General features: G+C 40.3%; 1 protein-coding gene across 2 annotated transcripts in view; it reads left to right on the forward strand.

Moving 5' to 3' along the window:
• The window catches only part of LOC108786091 (coiled-coil domain-containing protein 178-like), a 30,365-nt gene that overhangs the window by 1,141 nt on the left and 1,724 nt on the right, over window positions 1–27,500 (forward strand). Inside the window, exon 2 of one of the 2 annotated variants that reach the window (XR_001941175.1) lies at window positions 114–248. Coding sequence is in view for 1 of the 2 variants with exons in the window: in XM_018555309.1 (XP_018410811.1) it covers window positions 135–248 (114 nt within the window). In the remaining variant the exon portion in view is untranslated. Of the gene's footprint in view, window positions 1–54; window positions 249–27,500 lie in introns of those variants that run through there. The other variant, XM_018555309.1, reaches the window with a different exon arrangement.

Below are 27,500 nucleotides of genomic sequence, written 5' to 3' on the forward strand. Positions count from 1 at the left end.
TCTTATTTCCTCCCCTCCTCTGTTTTTTTTTTTTTTCCCCCCCCCCCCCCCCCCCTCCTTCCTTCTCTTACTCCTCTTCTTATTTTTTTTACTTTTTATTTTATTTATTTCAGATCTCGGTACTGCAGAGCAGGATGCACCGGGCTCTGGTGGAGTTTTTCAAACAACGAGGCCTCTATAACCAGGCTGGGTTGGCTCACTTCCAGGCCGCCTCTCAAGAGAACGCTCAGAAAATATTAGCCGTGCAGGTAGGTGATTGTAAGGAAGCATTTGAGATCATTGGGATCTAGATTGAAAAGCAAATGATGGGAAGTCTGATGAAGCCTCTAAACCATAACCCATCAGGGTTTCATCAATTTTTAACCTCCTTAATAAACTGAAATTGGATGAAGGATGGCTTAAACCTATGCAGAGCTGTGCAGGTGGATGCTACTTTACCTATATCAGCCTGTCTCTGTATCCAATATGCTCATGTAAAGGGGAGTTATTTTAAAGGCACACATGTTCGTAAAAGAAAGAATATGCATTTATTATTTGTTTGCATTGGAGCCAGTAAAGCATTGCAGCCGTCATTAGTGGATCGCGGGTGCAATGCTCTGGCTCCTGCAGATGTTCACCCCTGTCCACAGAGCTGTCCCTGTAATGAGGCAGCCTGGAGCAAATGCCTAAGGCGGCATCACGTGGGGGAGAGGGGGGGGGCTGGGTGTCCACAGCATCCCAGGTTGCTAAGATGCTCTCGCATCCCTCCCAGCTCACTGACATCACTGGTTGCCAAGAACTAAACGGGACACTCTGGCATGCACCCCGCTGAGCAACCAGTGACGTCAGTGAGCTGGGTGGGACACCAGACAGAACCACTGACAGTGGGATCCAGACAGGCAGCGAATACTATAGGGACAGTCCTGCCTGGTATATTCATTAAGTAACATGGACAGGAGGAAGTGCCAATGAACTACAAGCGTGGTGACAAGCACCTCTGCTGTGGTGGCAATGAGACTTGTAGTTTCTCCATTCACAGATCCTGTGAAGGAATCTCTAAACTGATGATGTATCTGTGAGGGCGGAGCCACGCACAGCCGCACCAAATTCAAAAGATGCCTGAATGCTGCCATGAGAAGAACCCCACAACTCAGGAAGGTGGGGTGGGTGGTTTGGTGATGTGACCATGTTACACCCAGAAAGGAGATGTCCCTGCTTACTATACAAAACATTCTTCAAAAGCAAGGTCAACTAAAATGATTCCTTCTGTGCCATCCTGAAAGGAGCTGGGTGAAGCTAGGAAGTAGTAAGCTTAAGCTCCTGTTTACACCTAGACGTTTTGTCACTCAAAGTTAAGCGCAACAAAACACTCGGGACAAGGAATCCCATTCATTTCTATGGCCCCTATTCACACCTTAGTGTTTTATCGCACGCAAAATATCCTGTCACTGGAAAAAGTACATGGACTACATTTTGGCAGCGCTTTTTAGTCCTATAGACATCAATGGGAAATGCCTGTTTTCTCGCACAAAGTTTCCCATTGAAGTATATGGGACCAAAAAGTAGCTCATGTACTTTTTCCAGGGACAAGCATTTTTCTGCTTGTGGCAAAACGCTCAGGTGTAATCAGGGGCCATAGAAATAATTGGTATTCCTTGTCTTAAGCATTTTGTTGCACTCAAGACAAGTGAATGGGATTTGTTCTATTGAGCGTTTTGTCACACTCAGCTTGTATCAAATTCCTAAAGGTCACATGGAAGTCATCAGAAGGTCACCACATTACAGATATAGGGACACAGGGAATGTACATACAACTCATGTGCTGTCAGTTTCATTGCACTTGTCAGGGCATAAACCAATTGGTTAGCAGCAGGAACAGAACACTTTGGGGGAATTAATAAAAAGTGTCTGAGACAACTTTGAGATAGAACTTGTCTCAGATACTTTTTATTATGTCAAAGGCATTTCCCATATTTTTGGGGAAGATATGACAAGCGCGAAAGGAGAAAAATTGGAAAAGCCATGTTCCGCTTCCTTCACAGCCATGTCATAGCTCTTGAGCGTACTCATGAGTGAGTTTGGCATATACAAAATTGTTGTTTTCATTCCACTTAGCTGTAGTCCACTAATACACAGTAGAATCTAGTGCAAAGTGCAACAAAGAGGCAGTGTTAAAGCTAAAGGCTTCAACTACTGGCACACTCTAAGGCAGGTGCAGGCAACCTCGGTACTCCGGATGCCGTGGAACTGCAAGTCCTATGAGGCCTCTCGGAGACAGTGCCATGATGGGATTTTGCCTACCCCTGCTCTATGGCAATAAATTCTTTATGGCTATAAATGATTTATGAGTGCCCTTGAAGAATCGGATACTGTTTACATGCATAGTTTAGTTATTTAGGATATATCAAGAATCAATTCATCCTGCAGAAAAAGGAAGACCATTACAGTGACAATAGCAACCACCTACAGTACTGTATGTATCATAAACAATTGACATTTTAATAAAACAGTTGTTTTATCCTTTGCTTTATTTCTGTGACACGATCTCCTGCAGTCTCTTTGCAGCCACTTCCTGTTTGCATGTATGCACTCCAGCGTGTGGCATTTATAAGAATGGGTCTCCTGGTGTTGACAACAGTGGACCATGCCTGCCTAATTTGTGATCAAGCAGCCGAAGGATCTAGCAGTAGCTTCAGCCGATCCTTCGGCTAGCTTCGGCCCCAGGACCTATTCACAATAGCCCGTACAGCTCCCGAACTTAGCCGAGCGGCTCAGTCGAGCAGAAGGCATATGCCTCGGCTCGGCTGAGCTGCGCTGAAAGCCGAAGCTGGCCGAGCGGCCGACCAAGCTGTGATCTTACGGCTGGCTCCGGTCACTTGCAGAGAGATCAGCGTCCCTGGTTACCAGCTAACCGGGGACACTGATCTCCAGACAGCAAACTCTCCCTGGCGCTCCGGGAGTCTCCCGCTCCTGGCCGCCCAGGAGAGAAACACTGCTTTTTCCTTTTTGTTCTTTATTCTGACACGGAGCCGTGTCAGAATAGAAAAAAAATAAAACATTTGCACATTGGAATGCATTGCTAGATTCCTATTGGCTATTTCAATTTGCAATAGCCAATAGTAAATAAGCATTGCACCCGCCCTCTGCTGCAGTTCTCCATCAGCAGAGGGCGGGTGCAATGCTAGTTTACTATTGGCTATTGCAAATTGAAATAGACAATAGGAATCTAGCAATGCATTCCTATGGGCAATTTTTTTTTTTAATATTCTGACATCGCTCCGTTTTAGAATAAAGAAAAAAAAAGAAAAAGCTCTGTTTCTCTTTTTTTCTGTTTTCTTTTTTTTTTACGACAGCAGAACCGCCGGCCAATAGAAAACTGTTGTGCGGAGCTAGCTGTCATTGCTAGCTCCGCACAATCGTTTAAAAAAAAAATGTTGTACTTTTTTAACAATTTTTCTGTTCTGCTCGGTCCCTCAGAGGGACCGAGCAGTACAGCCGAGCCGAATGCATGTTCGGCCGACCTGAAGCCACGTGAATCCACACAATGTACGGCTGATTTCAGCCGATATACGGCTGAAATCAGCCATACCAGCCTGAAGTGAATAGCCGAACAGCGTTCGGCTCACTTCGCTTTAGGTCGGTCATTCACTCGGCTGCCTACGGCAGCTTAGTTAATAACCCCATAGTCTCTATCAGAAGGCCATGTGAGAAAGTTACCATAAAAATACAGCTGGGAGACAGACACAGAGGGGGGAATTTATCGAGAGAGTTGTCACCTATAACATGAATAGTCTGAACAAGTATCTTCATGGCAGGATCACAAGGTGTTATTTTAATGAAAGGTGCACATTTAAACATAATGAAAATGACTTTTGAAATAACTAACATCATAAACCTTAAATTAGATTTTTAGGGAATGCATTTAATTTCTATCTCACAAATCATCTGAATATATAGAGCCATTAAAGGATAACTGTACAGTTATGCTTAAAATGTTGTCCCCGGAATCCTTCTAAATCCACCACTTACCTGTCTACAGAGCTTTTCGCTCTGGAGGCCACACAGCATCTCTTTGGAAAGTATCCTGGCCAGGTTGTGCATGCGCTGTAGATTTCTTATTCATTCTCATAGGAAAGCTGTCAATTCTGGTCTCATAAATCAACTGCCTTTCCATTTGGGTCAGGTCGATGGGAAATCTACTGTGCATGCATGGCCCCCTAACTACTACATGATGTCGCCTGGCCAAAGCCTGTTTTCTTCTGCTATCATGCTGACATTTTTTTTATCTCCAAAGTCTGGAGTAGGAAATGTGGATATGTGGTTTTAAGATATCTCCTTTCCTAATGCTTAAAGTAAATCTCAAACCCAATCACTAAAATCTCATATTATCTTTAACTTGTTAGGCAGAACTTTAGCCAAATAGAACAAAATAAAAAAACAGCTTTTGCTGCAATATTCACCTTCCATCCAGACCTGTCCCTCACAGCGTTTCTTTCCTGCCGCTAAATGTCATGAGTCAATGGCCAGCTTGAAATTTGTTCAGTCGGTGGCCCTGCTGGCAACATCTTGGTGGACAAAAGTCAGTTCTTCAAATTACTTTTGTTGAAGGAGCCAGGTGGAAATTTGTTGGCCAGGTGTTGTATTCTGAATGGGGAAATCAAAATATGTTTCTCGCTCAGCTCAGTGGGCTTAAGGTGCATGGCCAGCTTTATTCATGAAGATTACTCTGAGCCATGGCTGCCATGGACTGGACATTTAGGGGTCTATTCACTAAGCTGCCGAAGGATCTAGCCGTAGCTTCGGCTGATCCTTCTGGAAGCTTCGGCCCCAGGACCCACTATAGCCCGTACAGCTCCCGAAGTTGGCCGAGCGTCTCAGTCGAGCCGAAGGCATATGCCTCGGCTCGACTGAGCCGCAGTGAAAGTCGAAGCTGGACGAATGGCCGGCCGACAGCCTGCTTCTGACAGCTGGGCGGAGCCAGCCGTCATCTAACGGCTGGCCCCGGCCACTTTCCGAGAGATCAGCATCCCTAGTTACCAGCTAACCAGGGACGCTGTTATTACACACTGAGAGCGGCCTCTCCGTGTTCTCAGTGTGTAATGACAGATGGCGTTCCTGGTTACCTGGTAACCAGGAACACTATTTGTCATTACTCTCCCGGACGCTCTGGGAGTCTAATACGACTCCCGGCCGCCCGGGAGAGAAACACTTTCTCCCAGAAAGGTTCATTCTGCTCGGTCGAGCAGAGTAAACCTTTCCCTGCTCGTTTTTTTTTCTTCTGACATCGGAGCCGCTGGCTGCCGTCAGAAAAAATAAAAGAAGAGAAATCTCCATAGGAATGCATAGCTAGATTCCTATTAGCTATTTTAATTTGCAATAGCCAATAGCAAACTAGCTATTGCACCCGCTTACTGCTGCTGTCAATCAGCAGAGGGGGACCTGCAGTTCTCCATCACTTCCCTCTCTGGTGATTGACAGCAGCAGAGGGCGGGTGCAATAGCTAGTTTGCTATTGGCTATTGCAAAGTGAAATAGCCAATAGGAATCTAGCTATGCATTCCTATGGAGATTTTTTTTTTATTCTGACTGCAGCAGAACCGCCCGGCCAATATAAAACAGTTGGGCTGAGCTAGCTGTCACTGCTGGCTCCGCCCAATCGGTTTCTATTTTATTTTTTACTACTTTTTAAACTGTTTTTCTATTCTGCTTGGTACCACAGAGGTGCCGAGCCGAATGACGGTTAGTTACTCGGCTGCCTACGGCAGCTTAGTGAATAGACCCCTTAATAAAAAAGCATCACAGTAATGAGCTCATCTCTCTCTCACTTATCTTTCTGCTCCTGTCAGCATGCTCCATGTCTACACATAAACTAATTGTCTCAAGGTGCTGTTCCTTCTTTTGACAGTGGAGCCTTGCTGTACAGGGGCTACAAGAGGATGATACCAAGTCAAATCGGGGTACTTAAAAATGTGCCTTTTTATATCTGACTGGAGTTCAGCTTTAAAGTAATTTTAGCAAATTTAAACATAGACATTTAAAACATTTGAAAAAATTTGAATTTTTTTCATTAAAATAATACCTGGAAAACCTTGTTCAGGCACTTCCTATTATGGAGTGACAACACTCTGTCTCTCAGGGACCGTAATATACGGGGGTACAAGTACTCTTAAAATTTATAACACACAAGGGACCTATACATACTACACACCAATAGGACCATACACACATACACAAATAGGTTGGACTTGATGGACATATGTCTTTATTCAACCTCAAATACTATGTAACTATGTAACAAACCATGTAACTATGTAACAACAAATAAAAATACTGCAAAGTTAAATTCTAAGTAGCAAAGTGAAACTAAATCAGAAAGGCACACAAGGGAGGGTACTCTGCAAAAAAAAGACTTAAAAGCAGGTATCTTGCAGTGCCTTCTCTTCTGAATAACACAGCTATGTACCACACTCGGACACCTGCATTGAAGCTAGTTCCAGTAGTAGACTGAATGGGCCCTAAAAGTTTCCTGTGGCTCTCACTTCAATTAAAATTTCGATAAGCAATATCAGGATTGCTTTTAAGTGTTTCCAAATGTGCTGTCTTGTTTTGTAATATCCATACAATACAGATTTAAGTGAATAGCCAGCATTGTGTAGTGTACCTAATACTGATATAGTGCCATTTCTGCCTGATGGCTTGGAAGGAGCTTGTGTTTTAGCGTAGTTCAGTGATTGACAGGAAGGACAGAAATCAAGGTGGGCCCTGTACATAAACTATAAAACCGACACCAGCAAATTACCAAAATAAATTTCCAGCTTAGAATTCCAGCACAGAAATAAACCACTCAGTCGTAGAGTCTATGAAATCCATGCAGTCCTTCAGATAGAAATATGTATTATTGTAATTACCTGTTGTCTGATTCCAGGACTGTTTGTTTAAAATATAGAAGGCCCTTTAGCAAGACATATACCTTTACTTTTTTTCCCATTCTAATGTTTTAATGTGAACTGAATGTTAAGCAAGCCTTGTGCTTTAGTTTTCATTTGATATAGATCAGTATTATACAAAGCTATGTACCTGAACACGAGAATGATGCATTAAAGAATAGAATGCTGCAGAGACCACTATTTAATATGTTACTTCCAGATGGCATTAGAGTGCTTTATAAAGAAGGATGTGTGCAATTAGAATTCCTCTCCAAACTAAGAAATACAAACTACTGCAAAGATTAAAGTGTAGCTAAACCCAAGAACAAAAATGTAATATACTGCTTTTTACAAGTCAATAGATGTGGTAGCGGTATTTGTTTTTTTTCCTCTTCTCCTGGTGATCCTGCCAGGAGACTTCTGTCCTAGGGTGGCAATGTTCACTCACTGTACTATATCTATGGAGGGAGCTTTGGTTGTTACCCTAGGACAGGAAGTGTGTTAGGACTACCCAACACTTCCCCCTCTACCCTTCTCCACACTGCTTGAGATACATTGCAGAGTGCACAAAATAGTACTGGATTTCTGGCAGGATCAACAGGTTTTTTTTTTTTTGCACTTATTTAACAGTGATAACACATTGCTTTTTAATGTTATATTTGACCAGACCTAAAGGTATCAAACAACAGAAGTTTATTGTTAGAGTTTCTATATATTTTAAGTAAAAAATATATATATTTTGTAAATACTTGGATTAAGTTAAAAAAAATGTGATGTGCTGCTAAACAATCTTAACAGTCTAGCTCTTACAACTCAAACATTGAAATAAGAAGCCTTGTTTAGGCAGAACTCTCTTTGGCATTTTATAGCGAGTGATCTTTTAGAGGAATGAGAAGGTAATTGAATACAGTTTTATAGAATGACAGTGAGCATGTTACTGCAAGTACATTGGTCATTCATGCACCCGTGACTTTCCTGGAGAATATCTGCAAAGGGTAGCTTTAGGTATAAGAGTTTCAACTCCCATGGCATATCTATCAACATCAGGATGATGGCTTAGGATGTAAAGGTAGGCAAGTGGCTATTGCCTGGGAGGGTGAACTAGTAGAGTCCTTTTGACCTTTTATTTGTTCACTATGAACCAAAGTAAAAGCTAAAGTGTATCTAATGCCAAATTGTTTTTTAATTCTGAATACTAGTAGGGGACAGTTAGACTGTATTGCTGCCTTTGACCCCACTAAGGATATTCACACTCTCAGATTTGTCCAGATGACCATTGTCACTGGAATAGAATGTGATCCAAAATAAAAAACTTTCACCTAAACAGAAAGTTTAACATTCTGGGATTCCTAGTATATTCAAGAGCGGAAAAAAATGTTTTTGCTCTACTTGTACAAAACACTGACCTCATGCTACAACTCAAGTTAATACTTATACTGCTCTGATGATTGAATTAATTACCCTATTGGAGTATGGGAAGAAACTCATGACCTCTTGCTGTGATAGGGTAAATACATTTTCATAGAGTTGGGAGGATTTCAAATTGAACATATGTACACTATGAATGAATGGGTAAGGCATCTAAAGGTTCCCATTACTAGTCAGTTAGGGCAATCAAGGAGCACATAAACTCCACGCAATTCTAGCACCTCCTGCTAGACTATAGTGGTGTTTGAGGGGGTACATTTAGTTTTACTAGTGTTAGCAACATAGCACTTTTTTTCTCATGACCCTTTCCCTAAGTGGATTCCAGTCTATATAAATGTAACAAAAATTTTTTATGAAAAGAGCTTTAATTCCAAATGCTACACAAATCATATATTTGAGTTTCAGTTATCCATTAATTATGTCTACACCAGCCTAGACTACCAAAAATCTGAATCTATACAGAACTCTGATTGTGTCGTCTCTAGATGAAACATTGAAAGTCACAATAAAACACTGTGACATAGATTCAGCGTTTTCATTGTTTATTCTGCAGCAATGACAGCTGGAGTAAATGGCACCTTTTAACTACACATCAAATGCAGAGTATTTTCTCTCTATCTAATGACTTCAGCAATAATCAATAACTTTTTTTGTATTTTACTCAACCAAACTGATTTTGAAATAAAAGAACAGAATTGCTTTTAAAGTACAAAAATAATTATGGACCACTTGAAACGTAATGTCTCTGTTTTATTTCTCATCAGAATTCATTAGTGTGTAACATCAATAATTTAGCCCCTCATTTGCCAACACTGACTTGGCTGAGTAGTTCAATCATGTAACCCTGTAAACTTACTTTCCATTAAAATGAATGTTGCTGACAAAGGACTATGAAAGAGATACTTCATTTATTAACTATGGAGAGACTTCATTTATCAATCTTTTAAATTTTGAGCTTTATGCAACAGAAGTTTGCATCAGGTCCAAGATTTGGACTTGGAACCAAAAGGGAATTAACCTTTTTAAAAGGACATTGTTACATGACTACTCTGAATTTCCAAATCAGTTCCATAATGTTAATGGAGGATGTAAAAATGTGTATGCTTTATGAATGATGTTGGCGATTATTATTATGTTGCCGATTATTCTTTTTTTTGTTTTGTTTTAGACTGTGTACGAAAGGACCCCAATTTGTTTTTGTTTTTTTGTTGCTGTCTCTATACCGTGGGGGAGATTTTACTTTCCATCATAGACAGTTGTCACACCAACATTTGCTCCATTAGATGATTTACCATCACCACTTTCTGCTAACTTTCTGTCATGGTAATAATGTTCTAGAGAGCAAATAGAGGGGTAAATCTCACAACAGGGATATAGACATCAATAAAAGCTTCACAGAGGGTGTACACCTTTGCCTCTCTATTCAAAACAAAAACAATGTTTTGTGCACTTTAAGTATATATTTGTTGTAACCAAAATTATTGGCTCAACTCAATATTTAGGGTCTTCCTCTGCTATAACTAACCATTAGTATATAGATCATGATTACATGCAAGTGCGATATATATGAACAATTTTTCATCTTTAGTTGACAATTTGAGTCTTGCTCAAATACAGGGGGGTATATATTATCATTGAGTTGATCATGAATATTTAAAAATGTTATCGTTCTTCTGATCTTTTTGTTGAACATTTACAGTTCATTAAAGCTAGCGTTGTTGAGTTAAAAATATACATTTTGTTTTTTTATTTAAATTTGTATCATATGTGATGCACAAGATCAACAAATGTCTTTCTTTGTCAAACAATTCTTCTTTAGCCATGAATCATTATTTAGAAGCTGTCCCAACCGTACATCACATTACAAAGAACATTGTGGGCCAACATACGGACCTGTGTGCTCTATTGTTATTGCAGTGTATTGATTGGTATCCCATCATAGAGCACACTGACCAATGTGCTGAAAATGCAGCATGCAAAAATGTTAGCACATGGTGGTTCATAAGAATGGTGCAATTGGCTAGTGTGTGTACTTTTCCACATGTTGGCTAGTTAATGAAATGTGCAACAAAATGCACCATGAGCAAATCAATACTACTGAAGGAGCCCCTAATAACATATGTGGATCTAACACAGAGCAGTAGGCGAAGCAACATATTGTGCTGGTGTTAGGGGGTTAATTTGGAAACACCATGCTGCACTGTGGCTATTATTTATATACATGGTTTTAAAAACTTGCTTATTTGTGTTCATTTTAAGATAAAAGGAGCCATTTTTAGTCAACAGATTACTATAACATTTGTTTTTATATTCATATTTAAATTGTCATGAGCCAGCAGCTTTGTGCAATGCTGTGGAATATGTTGGCACCACTCAGGTACAGTCATAGTAGCATTAAAATGTAATCTTTACATGGCAAGTTCATCCATTTACATGTTTAAATTGATGATCCAGCTGGCTTGCCTGGCTACATATAAGGATGTTATTTTTGAGTCTGTTGGTGCCAGTATATCCAATCTTCATTTTTTTTGCCCCAAACTGCACTGTCTGCACCTGATAAGATATTTGGACAGATTTACAACTGAGATGATTTTGAAGCACTTGGTGGAATGATGTTTAAGACTGTTATCAAGTTAATTGGTAAATGTGCACACACAAAATGTTAAAGCCAAGTTTCCAAGCAACCACAATCTTCATTGCACATTTTTAAAACCACATACACCTTTTTTGCTTTCTACTTAAAAGGACATGTACTATTAAATTATGGGGGGAATTGCGACAGTTTTAGCCTCTTAGATAATTTTTTTTATGTGCAAATCTGTTTAGCTGCTCCTTTTAACGTGTGCCTGTTTTAACCAGAGCTTGCACTATTTTTCTGATTGTGTGTGTTTCAAAAAAGTTTGCAACTGTTTACATGTGCGCTTGTCCTGCGGCTGTCTGAACCTGGCGCATCACCTAACAAAACAATCACAACTTAAGAAGTCCCCATCACCACCACTTCAAGATGCGACAGTTAAGCTTCTTGTTTGGAGTTACAAATTTTCTTTCCTGGAGTCGATTTAATCTCATTTATGAACAACATTACACTAGCAACATAAATCTGGCGCAAATATATCCCATGCGACCATATGTGAGTTCAAACACTCGAAATTGCTATGATAAATTCCCCCCTATGTTTATATGAATGACTTGCAAGCAGAATTGGAAGCTCTTGATTTTAGTTACGGACATTTCCAACATATTGAAAAATCTTTGCAAACATAAACTAAAGCTCGTCATCGGTCTATTTTAGTTAATCATCCTCCTCCACTGTACCTAAAAACGGTGTGAGTAGATAGTGTTACTACTACTCACTTTCGTTGTCCTCAACTGCTAGCTGCAGGCCTTGCATAAATCTCATTTAGACGAATAAGGCGCCAACACCTAATCCTAGAGATGCTTGGAAGTTGGCAGCAGTTACAGGAATTGAAATGCACTGCATCTTTTTGGACTATTCATTGTTTCACTGACCCCCAAAACCCAAATCAGCCCCATCCTCCATAGAAATTAAAACACATCATACGTTAAGCACTTGTCCCCAGCATAACAGGAAGGAGCGATTTCCCTCGTTTAAAAACTGCACATGCGCAGTGCAATTCCCTCCCCCTGTAGAAGCAGCGGCTGAGCTCTAAGCAGCAGCCTCAGCCCACCTGCTTACAGGGGGAGGGACAGCACACTGCGCATGCATGGGTTTTGAGTAAGGCACCACCTGCCTTTTGCATGTATGCATTTTATGGATAAAAGTAAGGCTCCATTCACACCTATAATTTAGGGCAATTAGGGATTCCTGCATCAGGAACATGCGTTTTCCTTCAGCAGAAATCCCTAATCAACAGTTTACAAGTGGTAGCTGTGACCTATTCAAGTTAATAATCGGGTGACAGCTGCCGCATTTGATCACCGGCACACCGCTTGTAATCGTATGTTATACGATTACATGCAGTTAGGAATCAATCACTATCCCTGGACACACGAACAATGCGTTCCAGGAGAGTGATTGATCATTAACTTGAATGGGTGACAGCTGTAGCTTGTACATGGCAGATTATGGATTCCTGCTGCAGAGAAACTGCAAGTTCCTGACGCAGGAATCCCTAATCACACTTAAAATATAGGTGTGAATGGAGCCTAAAACCTATTTTGTGTTTGCAGCCATTTAAGACTGGCTAAATCAGTCCAATATATAAAAGTGATGTAATAATGAGTAATGACCATATAACCAAGTGTTACATGAAGTACATTCACAGATTACAAGCACTTGAAGAAATGCTATTTATTGCATGCAAAATAATTCTGTATGTTGCATTATCTCAGCAAACACCAGGTGCTACTTTTTCTTCACAGAAAGAGGAACAAACCTTTTGCTGCATTTGAACTATATTCATTTGTTAAACAAAGTCATCAGAGGATGGCCAAGCACCAGTGTTCGTTTTGGAGAAGGATTTGATCATCTACAGTGGTCTTTAGACTTATCAAATGCGGCCTACAGTGTCATTCAAAGGGATTCCTGACAGGATGTCAGAAGTTTTACGTTGTTACGTATGTTTCTATTCAAGAGTAACAATTTGCTTTAGCTGTCAGAAGGAAATTTATAGTTTGTCGACTAACTCATTAATTCATGAATATATTCTAAATAAAAAAGGAATTCTTAGGTAGTATTATGACATAAGCATACTGTATGTAAACCCAATCACTAAAATCTTATATAAACTTTAAATTGTTAGTGCGACTTTAAAAATAATTTTCAATATTTTTAACTGGGTTATTCACAAAAGGGTGAAGAGTGTGGAGAAGGGAGGAGAAGTGAACAATCTAGGCCAAAATAGCTGATTTTGAAACATTCTCCAATTCAGCTCACTTTCCAGTTCAGCTATGTTGTCCTGTTTTGGACCTGATCACAAATTTGGACCGGATTAAGGTTCAGTACTTATATCTGCCGCCTGGCCTGATTCAATAGAGTGTACACTCAGCTCAGAGAGAAGAAGAACGCTGACCCAAGTTCAGAGTATATATACTTCTGCTTTATTCTTCCGCTTAACATAGTTTTATATAGGCATGCAGAACGTATATGTCTAAACATAGCATTGCAAAAAAGCATTTTAGCTTATATATTCTAGCTTATAATTGGTTAGATCCATTCATGCATAACTTCCTGCCAGGATGTTTATATCTTTGCCTTGGGTGTTGTCCTGAAGAGGAGGCGCATCTTGGTTCCTATTCTATTTCTAGTGCGTACTTCGGATAGGAGGGGGTGCCTAAGCACCAATTTCTGAGTAAGGTTTTGAGTAAGATTAACTTACCTTGAGAAATGGCATGCAGCCATAGCTGGAGTGCATGTAGATAGGAAGGGGCTGCAAATGGCCTGCAGGAGATGCAACAAAGAATGGAAAATGTTTGAAAACAAATGTTTTTTTTAATTATTTTAAATGGCAGTTGTTCATGATACACAATGCTTTAACAAACACAATCATTAATTTAGGGTTCACATCTACTTAAACATCAAATGCATCTGGATGCAAGCAAGAGTTATAAACAACAATGCATGGCATTTTTTCCCACATAAAAGAGGAAATAATCCGCACCTGAACAAGGTTGTCTTTTAAAATATCTAACATGGTACAAAGGTTATTCTTTAATGATTGGATATGCCTTCTTGGTGCTCTGCTTGAGCTGCATTCCTTTCAACTAGCACTAAATGTAACAGAAAGCAATGAAGTGGGACTTTAAAAAGGAATCATGGGTCACTATGAGGACAGTAGGTGCAGTTGATAAGACCATTTACTGTGTAGACAACCAGCAGTTTTTAGTTTTCCTTAGACTTCAGACATTTAAAAATTAACACTGAATTATGTCATGTATGAAAATAGCATTTAATAAAGCTTTGCAAATGATTGCACTTAGAATTGCAATGCCATTAAAGGAGAACTATGGGGTTAAGGGTTTTCCCCATAGTTCTCCTTAGGGTAACAGGAGGACACAAACTAGCGTCCTCCCGTCACCCTAGGCTCAGTATACCGCGAGCTGTAGCTCTCGGTATACGGAGACGCCGCAGCTGAAGCGGATCCCGACAATTGTGCCGGGATCCGCCCAGCTGCGTGACTGACAGCTGGCTCTGCCTATCTAGAGGCAGAGCCAGCTGTACACGCCCCCTCCCCTGTCCGTTCCGCCAGTCATGGCTGGCGGAGCGGGGAATCCAGTCCCTCCCCTGTCACGGCAGAGAGCCGTGACAGGATCGAGAGGTGAGCGAACGCCGGTATGTGTTCGCTCACCTCCCGATCTACTGAGCCGACCTGTGACAGTCTCATTGTCACAGGTCGGCTAGAACTATGAGGTGAGTGAAAAGCACTTACCTCATAGTTCTCCTTTAAAGAGAAATCAAGAAACATTTGCTTACCTACAGAAGGTAGTTAGTATTCCATTTGATGCCAAAAAGTGGCTTGCAAATACCACTATTCAAAACGTTTCATGTGACTAATTTAGACTAGTGATGGGCTCGATGTTCGAGTCGAATAACAGTTCGACTCGAACATCTCTAGTTCGTGTGTTCGGCGAACACACGAACTGTCAGGGCGTTCGGTGGGCTATTCGCCCGTGGACCGCCCCACAAGGCACTGTGCCTTGTGAGAGCCCTGATTGGGTAAAGCCTTGCACCTGACCACAGGTCAGGTGTAAGACTTTGCCCAATCACGGAAGAGTTCTCTGTAAGAGCCATGATTGGGAAAAGTAATGATGACTTTGCCCAATCATGGCTCACAGTTAGGTCCCAGCACTACATTATATAAGGTTGCTTACACCGTAGCATTATGTAGTGTGTTGCTGGAGTTAAAGAGAGAGAAATACTATATCAGTCTATTATTGCAGTCAGTCTTTTATAGCAGTATATTACAGCAGTCAGTCTATTACAGCAGTCTATGATTACAATCTGGTGGTCGTGGACATGGTGCATCCTCTGCAGGCAGGGCATGCTTTTCCTTTTTTTTCTGGAGCTGGCTGTGTTTTCCAGCCACAACATACAAAAGAGATGGTCGAGTGGATAACTAAGCCATCCTCATCCTCCATCACCCTGGCCCATACTGGTTCTCATTCTGTCAAAGCTGCCGAAGCAGCCTATTCTGCCTCCTTGTCCACAGCTACTACTGCCAGAGCCCTACCATCGTTCAGCTGGGAAGGATGTAGGACAGGGCTCAGTGCTGGAGCTTGTTCAGCCACCATGCCTCCAAAAAAGCTGGTGGTGATGATGTGAGAGCTGTCTGCTCCACCCCCTCCTCTTCCTCCTCCACGATGGCCTCTTCTGCTGAATTGTCCTGTGAACCATCACTTCTCCCTAAGCGTTCAAGGGGCTACGCAACGGGTCAGGCTAAAGGATGCCATTCAGTGCTTAAAATGGTTTGTCTAGGGGACAGGAGCCACACCGGTGCAGAGATTCTTTCAGCACTGCAGGGACAGGCTCAGACGTGGTTAACGCCATGGCAGCTTGAGCCAGGAATGGTTGTATGTGACAATGGCTATCCCTCTTGTGTTCCCACTGGAGCATACAACTCTGTGTGGAATTATGGATAGGGCACTTGAGGCAGAACAGCTGGAGGAAGAGGAGGACTTTGTTTCCTCTCAAGGCCCCCTATATGCAGAAACCATTCCTGCGAGGCTGCAGAACACACAAGATGAGGAGGAGGAGGATTATGGCAGCCGTTGGGGCAGTGAAGCAGAGGATGACATACGACAGTCCTCAAGGGATGTTTTTCAGTCCCCAGAAACCCAAGGAGTAGTACGTAGCTGGGTGGGGGTAGTTCATGATAGTGTCATCTTCAGTGACCCTGAAGACTCTGATTATCATGCCTCCTCAGACTTGCGGTGCATGGGCTCCCTTATTCTGCCACGCCTGCGGAACGACCCCAGGATTTGTGGTATCAAGGAGAGGGTTAATTAATTGATCCATGGCAACCCTCCTTGATCCATGTTACAAGCGTAAAGTTGCAGAGCTCATCCTGCCCTCACAGAGAGAGCACAGAATGAAACAACTTGAGGATGCGTTGAAGCGAAACTTGTGTAACACCTTTCCAGACACTGGTAGGTTACCATGTCATAAAAGTGGTGCTTCTGAGGCTTCTTTTGGTCAAAGGAAGAGTGGTGGAAAAGGGGGTCGCCTGATTGATGCCTTTAAAAAATGTTTTAGTCCTCAGCGCCCAGGGCTGTTAGCTTTAGGCACCCATCGGTAGTGTCTGCATCATGTGGTGCAGGATTACCTAGGGGCAAGAGCATACCTGGAGAGCTTTCCAACAGACGATCCACTGGCTTACTGGATCTTGAGAATGGATCACTGGCCAGACTTACCCAATATGCAATGGAGCTACTGGGCTGCCCTGCATCCAGCGTGCTTTCCGAACAGACATTCAGTTCTGCTGGAGGTTCTGTGACAGATAAGAGTGCGTCTGTCCACAGACTCCGTTGACCGGCTGACATTTATCAAAATGAATTGGTCCTGGATCAGCAGCAGCTATCAATCCCCTGATGCAAAATGAACCGATTAAATTTGTCACAGATCTGGGATCTCTGGAAGACTGCCTAGGCTGCCTAACTTTGTGGGTGATTGTTCTATCTTTAAGTAATGTTTTTGGTTTAGTGAACCACCAACACCCAAGGCCCAATTTTTCTGCACCCGCATGTGACATGTGCATATAATTTAAATTTTTTACAATTTTTTTACAATTTTTTAGAGCAGCGCCCATTTCTGCGCTTGCCAAGAGTAACTATGAGGGGTTATCGTGCGGAGGCACCAACACTGTGTGATAAGTATATATAATTTTAGTTTTTAGATCAGGGTTCAATCCTTCACTCATCAAGAATAACTGTGAAGGGTTACAGTGTGAAGGCACTACCAACACTAAAGGCCAAATTTTAAAGCACCTGTTGTTACTTTCATCCAATATCTGCAAAAGAGGCACCAGAATTTATCCAAAAAAACCTCTAGCCTTGTTCTGAGTTTCCGAAAATGTGGTCTCTTCATACAGGCTGCCCCCCTAAGGAAGTTGTTTTCAAGATCAAGGGAAAACTTTAATTTACCGGCAATTTAAATGTAATTTTTTTTCTTTATGAATGTCACTTTTTGCTGCAGCAGGTTCTATACATTGTACAGATGCGCTACTTTACAGGAAGTTTAAGAGGACCACCCAGACACAATATTTAAAGGAATTTTTCATTTTTATTGTTTCACTTTAAGCAATGTAGAAATCACTGCTCCTTTAAAAATTTTATTTTTTTAAAGTGTTTTTTTCATTGATACATGTCCCCCAGGGCAGTACCCGGATCCCCATACATTTTGTATGGCCAATAACTTGCATATAAGCCTTCAAAAAGGGGATTTTTCGAGTTCTGGTCCCCTAGACTTGCATTGAGTTCGAAGTTCGAGTTCGAACTTTTTCCAAGTTCGAATTCAAACCGAGCTCGGGTGTATTCGGCCCATCATTAATTTAGCCAAGTTGGGCTCATAATGAACGTGTTTTTTTATTTTGCACAGTATTGCTTTATAATCTTTGTGGTTTAGTATTCTTGTTACAATTTGTTTTAGAGCATTCATGAAAAAAAATGTTCTGTGCAAGCCTACCGTTATAAAAAGACATAACTTGGAAGCTGTGCCTGAAATAAGGCAGGCAGAGGGCAAAAGACTAGACCTAGGTATTGCCTATAGCCACTCTGTGCGGAGGAAGCCATCTTTGTAGAAACAAGGCTTTTCTTCCTCATGTTAGAACCTTCAGCAAAGAAAACATTCCACAGCACAGTAGTAACATCAACAAATCTGACTCAAAATCTCCTGCCACTACCAGTCAGAGGCAGCAATGCCCTAATCTCACATTTCATACAGCTATGAGGCTGTAGGCACAGCATTTCCTAGGCAACCTCATATACCGGGAACTGTAATGCTGTTTTTCAAGAGGAATTCCAGACAAAGGGTTTATTTTTCAAGATACTGCTTAGGCATAATTAACATTTCTAAATTTTCCATATAACATGGCAAGTCTTCCCTTTTTAGTTCAGTTACAGTTTAAGCAAATACTGGTTAAACATCATTTATAAAAAGCAGTATGTTTTGAGCTGTCTATGGTGCTGATGCACGGGATTGTTTATTTGTTTTATCTTCTACTATTTAAAAAGTTAAAGTAATCCATTCAAGTCCGAGGGCAGAACTATGGATGGATATTTAAAAAGGGAACAGAGGCTCTGCCTTTCTTCCTTTGCTAGCCTCTGACCAGGAAGTAAAAGCTTTGAAAATGGCATTAAGGCCATAATGACCCTCACCTGCTGACCACACCAGCCAGTATAACCAACGGGGAAATTGAAAACTATACTACACAGCTCCAGAGACTATATAGCAATATATTAGTTGCAGTAGGATGCAGGGATTGGTCGGCATGGCCACATGACTGCACTGACCAATGAGAGTCTCTTCTGGGCCTTCTTTCTTCTGGTATGACAACCCATTAGAAAGAAGAGATTCTTTTTGGTAATCGAAGTCACGTGGCCACTCTGACCAATCCTCACTCCTCATTGCAACCATTATGTTGCTATACAGCCCCCGGAGCTGTGTAGTAAAGTTTTCTAATTCCCTGACCATTATACTGGCTGGTGTGGGCAGTGGGCAATGGTCATCATTACAGATAGCCTGGGGGAGGGGGGTAAAGAGTTTTTTATGAGTTAGTTCACCTTTTCATTTTTTGTGAAAAGGTGAACTAACCCTTAAGAAGCTAACATCAGCTTTGCTTCAGTAATATGAGAGGAACAATGCTGGGTGGTATAATTAATAGCTTTTCACTTCTACACCAAAATTAGATTTTTCACCAAGCTTTGCTCAAATCACAAGGGAAATGTTAGACAATTGTTGCACAGATTTGAGCACTTTAACCTCCCTGGCGGTATGATTATTCAGGATTTTAGGTACCAAAAGCGACAGATTACAGGAACAGGGGAGGTTAGAGGGTGAAAAACAGGGAGCTGGGAAAGAAAGAGAAAGGAAAAACATTTGCAAAAGGAAGAAGGATAAGGAAGAAAGATAAGGAGCTGGTAAAGGAAGAAAGGGGAAAAAGTGGAGGAAGATTAGAATTTGGAAAAGGAAAAAATGGATGAGAACTGAAAGAACTGGGAAGTTAAGAAAGATAGAAAGAGCTGGGAAAGCAGGAGAAATGGGAAGTTGGAAAATAAAGAAGGGGGGTGAAATGAGAGAAGAAATGGGAAGTTGGGAAAGAAAGGAAAAGGTAAGAAAGGAGGAGATGTGGAAAGCTGGGAAAGAAAGGGGTGAGAATGGAAGAGAAATCTCAACCGTTATCAGACTAGCCCAGTTTTCATCTGTGAAGTTTCTATGAAGAGGGTGAGGTGTTCAGTTATCTTAACACACTTAATGTCCTAGGATGACAATGCTGCTCCTCCATAGTACAGTGAATGAGTATTGTCACCATGGAACAGAAAGTGTGTTACTGGCAGAATAACAAGAAAATAAAGGAAAAAGTAGAAAACTAGGGTAGCCACCACGTCGACAAGTAGTCTGCTATTTTCTTTACATTTTTGCTCTTTGGTTTAGATACACCTTATATTGAATTGGAGTATATAATTAATTTAATAGTATGTCTTTATTGAAAGACAGTACACTTTAGGGCAGGTCCACCATGGGTGCAACATTGTACCTGTCAAATTGCACCCATGAAAGCAGTTTCTAGAAAAGGATGGAATGCACAAACCTCCTTCCATAAAGCATGACTGCAGTACAATTTGTTTTCAATTCTTTTTTCAACTCTGGCTCCTTCAGATGATAGAAAATGTGAAGTCATCTGTGTCCAATTTAGCTAGCCAGCCTATTATTATAATACTGTATTTGAAATATGAGTCAAGTGGGTACTACAGCTTTTATTTCTGAGTTATGGAAGCAAACACATGTGGCTAGTCAACTGCAAATTCTTAGGAACATAACAATGTATTCAATGAAAATGAGGCTGCACTGAACATTTCCTGCACAGCTTTGCAGGTTTTTAAAAACCACACAGCTGAGAAATGCCTAAACCACTGCATTCCCAAGATGTGACAGGTCTTGCTCACCCCTGCAACAAAAATATAATAGCAGTCTCTCAGGGATAATGTCACTAACACAGAGATATGACATAAGAATAGATGAGGACAAAACACTGAACTGTTCAGGATTATATTGCAGAAAACACAGCGGTGATCACAGCAACTTAAAAACAGCAGCAGTAACATAGCTGTAGCTCACACTATTGTTGTACCATTTCACTAATAATATATGGCAGTACTTTAAAACTCTGTATATGTTCCATGGCACATTACATATATTGTGCATTATGTATTGTTATATGTACTGCAGTCATGTGAGATAATTTGGCATAATGCTTTAAATAACACAGGTGGTCTAAAACGAATAAATCTGTCCAAATTTGATTCACTAAGGCTTGAGCGAATAGTGTCTGAAATTTGTGAACCTAAATTTAGAGTTGAATCCCATTGAAGTCTACAGGGGGAGGTGGGGAATGCGTTGTCAAATTCTGGCCATTTTTAGGGCTAATAGGCAAACTACTGTTACAAATAGCAAAGGAAGCTAGTCAATGCTATGGTGAAAATGTACCAATGCAAATAAATATAACAAAATACACCGAGGAGTGGTTCTTTTTATGCCAGGGCAACATTGAAAATATTCAAATCCTTTAAATAACATCCTTAAAGTAGTGCCTTAAAGTAGTATTAAACTCTGGAACTATTATTTAGATACGGAATCCACATCAAAGAAATATACATTGCCTAACAAATAATTTCTTTACATTTTTCCCTAAGCGCTTACAGTCATCATATTTCTGCAACTCTATCAGCTCAGCTTTCCTGAACTTCCTGTCCGGTACAAGATTAGAGGGGAGAGCAGTCTGCAGCAACTGCCCGGCTACTAGCTTGGAGAAAGGAAGAGGGAGAGATGGGAAGCAGAGGGAGGAGAGTGTCTTGCCTTGCTGCACCTGTGTGCCACAAGGGTGGCTCCTAAAGCAGGATATCGGGGCCAATACTCAGGGGACCAGCTGATTCTGCAGGGAACTAAATCTTTTAACTATCAAGGAGCAGTATGCATTGTAAGTGATTTAAACAGAATTTGCAATAACTTATAAAAAACGTTAATATCACTTTAAAACTGTCCTTGATGTTATGGATCAGTACGATTTTTCACAGACAGTCTTAGTGACAGCATACCCTTATACCACATATTTGACTAATGAATATTTTTTTTTTACAAGCAGATAAATTAAGAGATTGCAGATAATTCAGCTCTACAAAAACTGGCAAAGGACATAGGCTGGGGTTTTCCTATATGATGAGTCGACACTGCAGCTGTCACATGCCGGGTCTATAGATCGAGATCTGTGCTGAGCTCACAGTCTTCTCTCTACAGAGAGCCGTGACTATCAGTTACAGCTCCCACAGGAATCCCCCCTCCCATCTCTGTTCCTCCAGCGATCACTGGAGAGACAGACAGTGGAAGGGGTAGGCACAGCTAGCTCTGGCTCTAGAGAGGCATAGCCAGCTGTCAATCATTCAGCGGAGTTGAGCCTGACAATATTGTTGGGATCTTTTCTGGCTGTAGCACAGCTCTGTGTTGTTAGCATATAGTGGGCAGTAGCAGGATTTATACAGGGTTTATATAGTGCCAACAGTTTACGCAGAGCTTTACAATATAAGGAAGATATTAGACATGTGCACCAGCAAAAAATTCGTTTAGTTTAGTTTCGTTTTGGAAAAAAAAAAATAAATCGCACATGTCTAGAAGATATTACAGTTACAATACAAGTCAAGATCAGATGGTAATGTATACATTTGTGTACAATTTATATTCCTAATTCCTAACTGTTGAGTAGGAGGGTCCTCATGCGTAAATTACATGATCGGTCCTAGAAGTGTTAGAAAAGCTTCTGGAGAAGGCATTATGCCATTGAGAGTACAGAACACCCATGTTGATGTTATTTTTTTCAATAAAGACATATATTCATTTTATTTGGCTGTAGATTCCCCCCAAGCTACAGCCCCATGTCGTCCAGCTTCATAAAAGGGTATTCTGGAGACATTGGAGGGAGGGTAAGACAGTGTCCATGACTTCAGCTTCTATTTTCTGTAGGTCCTTTATATAAAACCACTTATATGGCTCAGACATGGTGTACCCAGCATAAATATGTACAGAACCGCTAGTGCTAGTGACACCCCTAGTATAAAAAATGTGTCCCCCTCAGATGGTGACACTGTCTGTTCTTTAAAGGTTCAAGAGGGATTTCATTAAACTTCAAGTGATGTAGAACTCTGGTAATTAGGCCCATATGAGAAGTTTATAGCAGTAAGCCTACAGTATATGCAACTGTATGAAATATGTAAATATCCACCTTTTGTGCAAAGGATATAAACATCCAGATACTTTTAAAACATCTAAATTATACTTTTTGCAAAAGCAAATAATATTTTAGATCGTAAATCCCATTGCTACTTTTGCAGAGGTGTTTTAAAAAAAAACATATGCCAGCAATGTACATGAAGCAGGCATATGCATGTGAACACATAAATTTGTTGTTAGCTTTCCTCTTCACATCCTCATGAAAATGACCACCTCTGTGCTGTGCAAGCAATGTGTGTATATATTTCTGTGAGCTCTACACCCCCCCAGACAATGTAAAGGCAGAGCTGGTGTTTAGTAATCATGTTACAATGGGTCACAGGAAGGGGGGCAGCTGTTTACAGTCTGACCCTGGTGTCAGACTAAAATTCCTGTGGAGAAAATGTTAATTTTTTTTGTCTTTAGACATAATAAAAACTTCAAAAAAATGAAGAAAGCCTGCAATGTGAGTCATGAAAATGTGCACAAAAGGTATACATCATCACTGCACATTACCACAATAAATGCTAATCACTTACAAAGGTGGAAATGGACTTTAAGTTTCTTCTAGAAGTCTTGCCTAAACTTTTTCTTTTTACTTTTCAATAGATTAGGTTAGATGTCCAGTCTTTACTGTTGTCTGTGCTGACATTTAGGATCTTACCTTTTACATCCTGTCTTGTTGACTGATGCCACCTGGGACAGGAAGTGAGGCAACAGACAGCTAAAAACAACCTGGCAGCTTTTATCTCCCATACTTCTAAACTAATAAAAAAAGTCTTGACTTTGTTTCTTTTCAAAGTGGACCTATTCTTAAATGTTAATCTAAAGCTATAATAACAGCCCTGCTGAAGCAAGCACATACAAAAATGAGGACTAAAAGTGTGTATCTCTCCGGGAGAAAATCTTGCTCAAAATTCTCTCCACTGCTGGTCACATATCCAAGAGCAAATCCTAAGCCTTTGGTCACATGATATAAGACAATTGGGAGAAAAAGCCAGTTGGAACTCACAAGACAAAATTCCTAGACCTTCCTCAGGGATGGTAAGTGTTGTACCCCTTTTGTTACTCTTACCCTAGAAACACTGCTAACATAGCTTAATGTCAACATTAGACTGTAGGTCCATTTTAATCATATTGTATAGCCCTGTCATAACCATCTGATATAGTATGAATTATACTGTATTTTGACCAATAATAATAACTTGGAATGGAGTACACAGTTGAGCTGTTCTTTTAATCATATGAACTGATAATTATAATTGTATTTGTAATGTTCGAGAAAGACATCACGTCCATCAAATCAAGTGTTCACTTACTGCTTAATCCCAGTTCTCTTGACTATTAAGACAGAAGCCAATGAAACCTCATTAAATTACTTTTCAATTTTTGCCACAAATGAGAAAAACATATTTGCTGACTGTAAAATGTCAATTAGATTTCACCCTATATCGGCAATCCAGAATGGCAATAACTTCCATATCTATTAGGGTTGTACGGTCAGCTGCTTCAGATAGAATACAAATGAATAGATGTGCTGTTTATATGCATATAAATAACTTAAAGCAAATGAATGCCAACAGATCTGTATAGAGAAAGACATAAACATAGCTCTTTTTAACCATGTCAGCCCATCCCTACTTCAACTGTTCCCTGAATTGTACTTCTCCAGTGGTCACTTTACCAGCTTGTCAAGCCATGTGAAAATCCCTACATGAGGTGCAATCATTATTTCTCCCAAACAGTATAACACAGGCAAAATGCAAGGTGGAAATGGACTTTAAGTTTCTTCTAGAAGTCTTGCCTAAACTTTTTCTTTTTACTTTTCAATAGATTAGGTTAGATGTCCAGTCTTTACTGTTGTCTGTGCTGACATTTAGGATCTTACCTTTTACATCCTGTCTTGTTGACTGATGCCACCTGGGACAGGAAGTGAGGCAACAGACAGCTAAAAACAACCTGGCAGCTTTTATCTCCCATACTTCTAAACTAATAAAAAAAGTCTTGACTTTGTTTCTTTTCAAAGTGGACCTATTCTTAAATGTTAATCTAAAGCTATAATAACAGCCCTGCTGAAGCAAGCACATACAAAAATGAGGACTAAAAGTGTGTATCTCTCCGGGAGAAAATCTTGCTCAAAATTCTCTCCACTGCTGGTCACATATCCAAGAGCAAATCCTAAGCCTTTGGTCACATGATATAAGACAATTGGGAGAAAAAGCCAGTTGGAACTCACAAGACAAAATTCCTAGACCTTCCTCAGGGATGGTAAGTGTTGTACCCCTTTTGTTACTCTTACCCTAGAAACACTGCTAACATAGCTTAATGTCAACATTAGACTGTAGGTCCATTTTAATCATATTGTATAGCCCTGTCATAACCATCTGATATAGTATGAATTATACTGTATTTTGACCAATAATAATAACTTGGAATGGAGTACACAGTTGAGCTGTTCTTTTAATCATATGAACTGATAATTATAATTGTATTTGTAATGTTCGAGAAAGACATCACGTCCATCAAATCAAGTGTTCACTTACTGCTTAATCCCAGTTCTCTTGACTATTAAGACAGAAGCCAATGAAACCTCATTAAATTACTTTTCAATTTTTGCCACAAATGAGAAAAACATATTTGCTGACTGTAAAATGTCAATTAGATTTCACCCTATATCGGCAATCCAGAATGGCAATAACTTCCATATCTATTAGGGTTGTACGGTCAGCTGCTTCAGATAGAATACAAATGAATAGATGTGCTGTTTATATGCATATAAATAACTTAAAGCAAATGAATGCCAACAGATCTGTATAGAGAAAGACATAAACATAGCTCTTTTTAACCATGTCAGCCCATCCCTACTTCAACTGTTCCCTGAATTGTACTTCTCCAGTGGTCACTTTACCAGCTTGTCAAGCCATGTGAAAATCCCTACATGAGGTGCAATCATTATTTCTCCCAAACAGTATAACACAGGCAAAATGCCAGTTAAAGAGGGTCTGAACTCTGGAAGCTAAACCCAAAATGAGACAAGCAGAGGACAAAAAAAAACAGTCATCTGTAGTATTGCCTGTAGGCTTCCTGCAACTGATCCTTTCCCCAATATTGACACAGTGCTTGTACTGAACTATGTTTCTTTGTAGAGGCAAACATCTCAGTAGAGGAACACAGCTTCTTTTTTTTATGCAAAAGATAACTGGTGATCTGGAAACTGGAGGGGGAGAATTAAAAAAGCAGCACTAGGCAAACTTGATGTATTGTGACTTATATGTTTAAATACGCATATTTGTGTCTCTCTAATAATATAGGTGTATATGTTCCATCTCATCAAACTTCTTCACTCTTCCTCCCTTTCACGCCCACACCCAGGTGAACTCCCACTTGCTAGAACGTACTCATTGCATTGCATTTCAATCATACTCAATCATACACAAGATTTAGTATATCTATATATCTACCCCTTCCCCCTTCCCCTTTCCTTTCTTCTCTTCCACTACATCCTTACTCGTGACCCCTAGACATCATCCTAACCTGTACCGAAAACAATCTAGGGGTGTTCTTACTTCTTCATATTACTATCATGACACCAATGTTATTCCCAGTAAATGGCTGTCAAGGATATAAAAACACATGATAATTGTTTTAATAACGAAAACGCATAAGTTGCCTACCACATGTATCTGGCTGGCTGCATGACTGTATACCATTGTTTATAATTCATCTACCACCAGTTGTTATGTATTCCACGAAATTCAATAAAGATATACATGCTTGGAAAAAACAAAAAGCAGCAGAAGCGATAGAGGAAGCACAGACCGACAGAATGATTGCATCAGAGGCAGGAAGATACATGCAGTACAGATGCAAGCAGGACAGTAGTGACATCACCAAATTTCACCCCTAACCTTGTGAGACTCGCACTCACAGGGAACAGTGTCTTTCACACAAAATAAATTCAGCTAAAAAGCTGTAGGAGTGCTGATGCACACATACATATCAGGAAGTACACTACTTTTTTTTCAGGAGGAGAGTAATACATTACTCAGAGTACTTATGCACAAATAATATTTATCCTCAAATAAAATCAGCCCCTGTGCATGCATTGTTATAACACAGAGGCACGGTGTAGAGTAGGCAGCATTGTGTATTCTCCTAGTAATCACATGAAAGTTCACAGTGAGCTCTGAGCCAAGAAAGGGGGTGCCCAACAGGGGGTGCTGTATGTGGAAGCAGCTGAAGGTTGTGTTTCATCAGTACCCATCAACTTTCAGGTGTAAGCAGATTCTTGCATTGGACTACTGTGGGCACAACAAGAACTCACTGGCATTCATGGTAAGCCTTATTCTTAAACCATCCATACATGCTTTTAGATTACCCTACTTAAGTTACCCACATATGTTCTTTAAAGGATAATTCTGAGAGACAGTTGTCACCATATAACAGGAAGTGCCTAAACAGTGACCTTCGTGGTAAGATCAGCAAGATGTTTGTTTTTCTTTTACTGAAAACTGTACATTAAAATATTAAAGCTTGTACTGGAGTTTATTTGTTCATTCTACTTTAATTCAATCCATTTTAATTTGACATACTATTCTGCCAACATATTCTATCATACATAAGATGTTTTGGCTGTTAGCTTGTAAATTATTTAACATTTATTTTGTCGCCTCATATGCATATGAACTGTTCAGTGAAACATCCAATTAGTGTAAACAGCAACATAAACAGTAG

The sequence above is a fragment of the Nanorana parkeri genome, unplaced genomic scaffold (assembly GCF_000935625.1).
Source record: "Nanorana parkeri isolate BGI_ZX_2015 unplaced genomic scaffold, ASM93562v1 scaffold191, whole genome shotgun sequence".
NCBI classification, from domain to species: domain Eukaryota; kingdom Metazoa; phylum Chordata; class Amphibia; order Anura; family Dicroglossidae; genus Nanorana; species Nanorana parkeri.